At 39.3% G+C, this 5,756-nt stretch overlaps 1 protein-coding gene across 1 annotated transcript in view; it reads right to left on the bottom strand.

The window, feature by feature from the left end:
- RNF180 (ring finger protein 180) overlaps positions 1-5,756 on the bottom strand; it is a 71,332-nt gene that overhangs the window by 19,652 nt on the left and 45,924 nt on the right. The window contains 1 exon segment of the mRNA XM_009709329.1: positions 3,536-3,761. Coding sequence (XP_009707631.1) covers positions 3,536-3,761 — 226 coding nt within the window.

The raw sequence follows: 5,756 nt of genomic DNA, 5'->3' as shown, positions 1-5,756 counted from the left end.
GGGAAAGAGGCCATTTTCTCTAAATGTAAAAGGAACAAGCTGTGTATTTTTCACTAGTGGTTTTTAATTTTTATATAAAAGCTTTATATGCTACTGAACATATTTGGATTAAAGTACTATTCGGATTCCGAGAAATAGTCTCTGACGAGACCCTGCCTGCCTCTCAGCATCAACAGAGAATGTTTTAGCTTCCTTCTACAGGCCATAAAAATCGACAGTTCTTTCAACTTTATTGTCCAAATTCAAACAATGAAACCTCTGCTGAGGCATCTAATTCCTGTTTGTCAGAAAAGGTTGTGGTGACAACTCTTAGTGGGTTTTAGAAGGTTGCTTGGTTAGGCTTTTAATGAAAGATGCTTTCAGGCTGCCAAAGCCACCTGTCTTTCTGCATACATGTGACCCTTTCCCTGGCATATGCCTGGACCTCCCATGCACAACCACTACTCTGAATCTCTGTTTCTCCAACGTGGTGGATTTATTGTACGTAAGTGCCAGATCTCGTCCTTCTTGGAAACACTTAACATAAATGAAACTTATATGAATGGAAGTGTAGAAGCCAGTCCTTTCCCTGACAGGAGAGGCATTTAAAAGATTGAGTTACTTGAAGCAGCTTGCTGCAATCAGATCAAAAGCTGTTGTCTTAGGTGTAACCTGGGCACTCTATCATCCGACTAGATGTGAGTTCATCCTGATGGGAGAAGGGCTTTTTAAGAGAGCCTTTAAGAAAGATGGGAATGCACAGCGGACATCATCAGAGCAACCTACCTGGACTGGAACTCACTCTCAAGGGAATCAGTGAAATGGGCTCACTGGATCAAGGTAACAGGCCAGAGGAAGTATCCTCGTGGGTCACATCCAGCTTTGTAGTTCTGGGTTAAGCACGCTTTTTCTTCACAATTGGTGGATAATAGACCTGTTAGCCTTGATCTTTTTTTGAAATGCTACATGCATTGTTCTGTTGCAGTTATGTTCAGTTCGCAAAAGTGTACAAGCTAAAAAGTGAACTTCTGAATATATCCTCAAAGGTTTTCTTCTTGAGATACTGTTGTAAAATAAAATGCAGTCATACAAAAGGAAAGCTATACAAAGTACCCAGAATAAATTAGAGAGGGAAATAAGATATCCCAGCTGTAGCATTAGAGAAATACGTAAAGCAGGCTAGCAACTTTGCTTTTCTGGCTGCACAAACCTAGAGCAGCAGTGACTTCACCGTAAGTTTTAAAAGGCTTCATAAATCTCCTGAGTAAAAAAAGTATTTACTACCCTTTACATTGGTCTGGCATCACTCATCTTCCTTAATGTGTTGATTTTACTAATTTCTCTCAGGATATAGTATCATCTTCAATTATTTCTTGGTTGATTTAAAAGCTGCTCAATAAGTTATGCACTGGGAAATTACAAAATACTTTCCTTAATATATGTATAATAAAACAAAAAAATTTAGTGTATCTATTTTCAAATATATTGCTAAGTCAAGCATACATTGCTATATACAGAATAGCAATACACAAATAGCTGCTGTAAGGCTCTATGGACTTCTCTCATCTGAAGCTGTTAATACTAAACACATCTCATATACTGTTACAGCTCTCTATTTACAGTAGACTCTCTACACATTTATCACACTGTATTTACACTTTAACCACACAAATCTTTTTCCTCAAAAAAAACCTACATACATTTTTAATATTTTCACAGAATGGGTTAGGTTGGAAGGGATGTCTTGAGGTCAACTAGTCCAATGCACCCTGCTCAAGCAGGGTCAGCTACAGCAGGTTGCCCAGGAGTGTGTCTGTTGGGTTTTGAGTAACTCCACAGATGGAGATGCCACAGCCTCTCTGGGCAACCTGTTTGACAACCCTCACATAAAAAAAATGTTTTCTTGTGTTTAGATGGAATTTCACGTGTTTCAATTTGTGGCCACTGCCTCTTGCCCTGTCAGTGGACACCACTGAGAAGAATTTGTCTCCCTCTTCTTCATTCCCTCCCATCAGTATTTTTACACGTTGTGTATTAAGTACTCAAAGGCTACAAATAATTCTGGTAATATTTCACTTAAATGACAGTACTTTAAATGTGTTGAAAAGTTTGGCAAATACACTTCAGTAAGCATCTATATTGTCTCTTTGTGCTCTCCTAGTAGCATTTTACTGCAGCAAATCTGCTAAAGAGCTTTTAAAAAATTTAAATAGCCCTAAACCAACTAAAAGTAATTCTCTATTGGTGAAGGACACTTCATCTGTACATCAAATCCAAAGGAGCATCATTAAGCAAATGAAATGAGAAGAGCTTGAAACCTCTATATATCAGTCAGGCAGTATGCTGAGAGTGCTCAGGCTGCAGCTTTCCGTCCATTTTCTCTGCTGCAGTGCTGACATAGTCAGTTCCCATCCCTTGCCACCAGCAGCTCCACAGTGAACCATCCTGGGGCAATTAGGCTGTCTGAAAAAATGCCTCCTTCCCACCAAAATGAGTTCTTATTTACCCCAGTCAGTTCCTTGAACTGGTCCGCCATCAAATTATACAAAGCTGTGCCTGTGCAGAGGAAGAGTCTGTTCACAACCAGAAATAGAAGCTGGGCAGCTCTGCTGATCAATGTCAGATCATACTTTAATCTGCACACCCAACCTGTCATCATCACAGCACTCTCCCAGCTTAAAGAGGATCGCTGCAAGATCTCTGCAGCATGCAAAAATAAACAAACACTCCTGCATGGCTGAGTCATTTCCATTACTTTGTGACCTGTCTATGCACAGTTTTAAGTGCTATAAAGGTCCTAGCTCCAGATACTCTAGTGCAATTTTATCCATGGTGCTTGAATTTACCTTTTTAAGCTCTAGGCATAAAAGACTGACTCATGCTATTCCAGGTATCTCATCTACGGCAGTACTTACCCTCTTCTACCCGTGTACCTGTTCTGACATCAAACACCCCTTACCTACCATATTTTCCTACTGCTAAAAATCAGGAACACTACAGACAAGGGTGTAAGAGGCCAGGAAGGGAGAATCTAAACCCAAGATTGGTTAGGAGGATTCTATAGTTCTACCAGCCTTTATTTTCATTTGTAGCTAAATTAAAGCCATGAGACGAAGAAAAGAGCGTTTTTTGTAAATTTAAAAATGCTTTTCTGGTAGGATATTTTGAGAAAATGTTTACTATGTTTGGACTTTGTGGTTATTTAGCAAGAGGAAAGCAAAGAAATGCAAAATATCAGATCTTCACTTCAAAAATCAGAAAGTTGTAAAATATGCATCCAGAATAGTTTCTTGCCACCGAAGAAAGCCTGCATGGAATAATCCTAGGAAGAGTTAAATGCAAGGAAAACCTCACAGTGGATTAACATCACCAAATTTTGCTCTGCATGCATTTTGGATGTGGCCCATTGCATATTAATATTTCTTTCTTCTTATTATGACGATATTTGGTTAGCGGGCTTTTACAATACTTTTAATTACACATTTGTTCAGGTCAGAAGTACAGGAGGGAAAGCTACAAATCTTTTTCTGTATTGTAAAAACTTTCATTTTCATACCTGTTTGGAAAAAGACTCTGGCAATTGTAGTGCGACACAGTGGACATGGAGTGCTGGCTGGATTGTCTTTGGCAAGCATCCTTAAGCAAGGTTCACAAAAGATGTGGTGGCATGGATAGCACATGTAAGGATTGAAATAAACATCCAGGCACACTGCACAGAGATAGCTTTCTTTATCTCCTCTGAGTTCATGCTGATCGTCTGTATGCAGGTTATCATTTGCAGTCTACAAGAAGGAAAAGGAAAAGAAAAAGAAAAAGAAAACATTTTTTCACAGCTCTTCTCACAACTATTTTGAACAAACCAATTGTCAGGAAGGTGACTTTAAATAATGCTTAAGAAGTTGGTACACACTGATGATATACTTAATTTTTAATACAGGTTACTTTTAATGAGATGATGAAACATACTGATAAGACAGGAATGTCAGAACAAGTACTCTGTGGGAAAGGAGAAAAAAAATCATATGAAACAGTAAAAAAATGGAAATAACAAAACCAAAAAGGCTGACTAAAACTGTACTACGATCAGATTTCTTCTTTTAAAACGAATTTTAACAATTTATTTGTAACTTTATTACCAAAATACCTGGCTACTTTGCCAAGAAAGGCAAAACAAAACAAAAATCTCTAAAAATAACTTGTGGATTGTTCTGCCTTTGAAAGGTAATTTGTGAAGGGCATGTTTCAGCAAGAATAATGACTCACAGTTTGAAACAAGCCACAACTTTATTACTGCAATGCAGAATCTAAACCTTAGAGGAGAGAGTCTAGGAACCCCTAATATTTTTGGTAACTGCTTGTTTTTGCCAGCACGTATGCTCCAAATTTCCTTGCATTGACATATTTGTAGGGGGACACAGCTGGACTTCCCAAATGGTGTACATGCCATATGACTGTGACAACTTGTGCTTATTGCCAGGTTCCTGCTTTGCTCTTGTAAGATGACTAAACCCTTCCATGTAATTTGAAGATCTTATATTAATGGTATCCAGGGGTTTTGGGTTAAAGAAATAAATTTTTTGTTTTTCATCTCTATGGGAGCCACGAAAGAGATATTGACTTTGCTCTAGTTCCTCTATCCATCTTCTCTGTTCCACAGCTAACAGAAGCCAACATAGCCCAACATCCAAGACACCCACCAGAAAAGAACCATGATGGAGGAAGCTGTCAGACACTGCTGAGTGTTAAAACCCTTCTCTCATGCCCCTTGTTCTAAACTCCCAATCCTTGCCTAATGATCTCAATTTAAGTGTCTTAATTCTAAGCTGCCTTATAGTATCAGTGACTTCTTGCAAGCTCCAGTATCCATACTTAATACTCATGCTCTTTGCTCAACCACTGCTCTGTACCTACCTCTTTGCTAGTCCTGCAATGCTAGTCCTGCCAGTCCTTCCAGACATCTACTACTGACATTAAGCACACCTGTTGATGCATGTCTACCCAATAAATACTGCTTTGTGCTAGAGCAGCTGCTTGATTTGCATCTAATTTGCACACCGACTAGCTGTATACTACACAGGCCACTTTTGATAATCATAGGCCACGGCAGACAACCACTGCCTCATACCAGTACACCAAATATTAATGACAATTGTTATGCTGTGCCTACTGTAGAGACAGGAGTGTCCAGATCTGTTTCAGAGATGATTACATGTACAGTTTACTGGTTTGGACTTCTGTTGTCTCTCGTTATAGTCAGTCCTCTTCTACCTGGGATACTGAACACTGCAAATAATGAATAAGCCCTAACAGTATAGGTACCATGCAATGCATTTAAAAATACAGAGCACAAGTATTTACCCAGAATTTATCAGTTCTGGATAAGCACCTGTCCTGCCAGTACAGTTCAGACTTTGCATTGCACTTTCTAGAATACTGGATGCCAAGAGGGTTTATAAATTCTGGCCTGTTGTGACACAAATGCATGGAGATTGGTTTTAGCAGTGTTCAAACACAACCCTCTGTGCAACCCTAAGCGTCAATAACTGTGTGGCTCTTGTAGCACTTACCTCAGCACTCACTACTCCAGCTTGATTTTCTCCATGCCAGATTTGACATGGGCCCAGAAAACTTCAGTGTGTGCTGAAATTTACTGCAGAGGCAATTAGGCTGTACTGAGAAGCAGCCAGCGTAGATCTGGCTGAGACTAGCTTCTAGCTTCTCTAGCATCTATAGAAGCTAGTTCCAGACAGTGACAACTGGGGCTATTACTTCTAGCT

Source organism: Cariama cristata, unplaced genomic scaffold (genome assembly GCF_000690535.1).
Source record: "Cariama cristata isolate BGI_N322 unplaced genomic scaffold, ASM69053v1 scaffold3771, whole genome shotgun sequence".
NCBI lineage: Eukaryota > Metazoa > Chordata > Aves > Cariamiformes > Cariamidae > Cariama > Cariama cristata.
The sequence above is the reverse complement of the archived record's forward strand: the minus strand, read 5'-3'. Positions and strand labels throughout refer to the sequence as shown.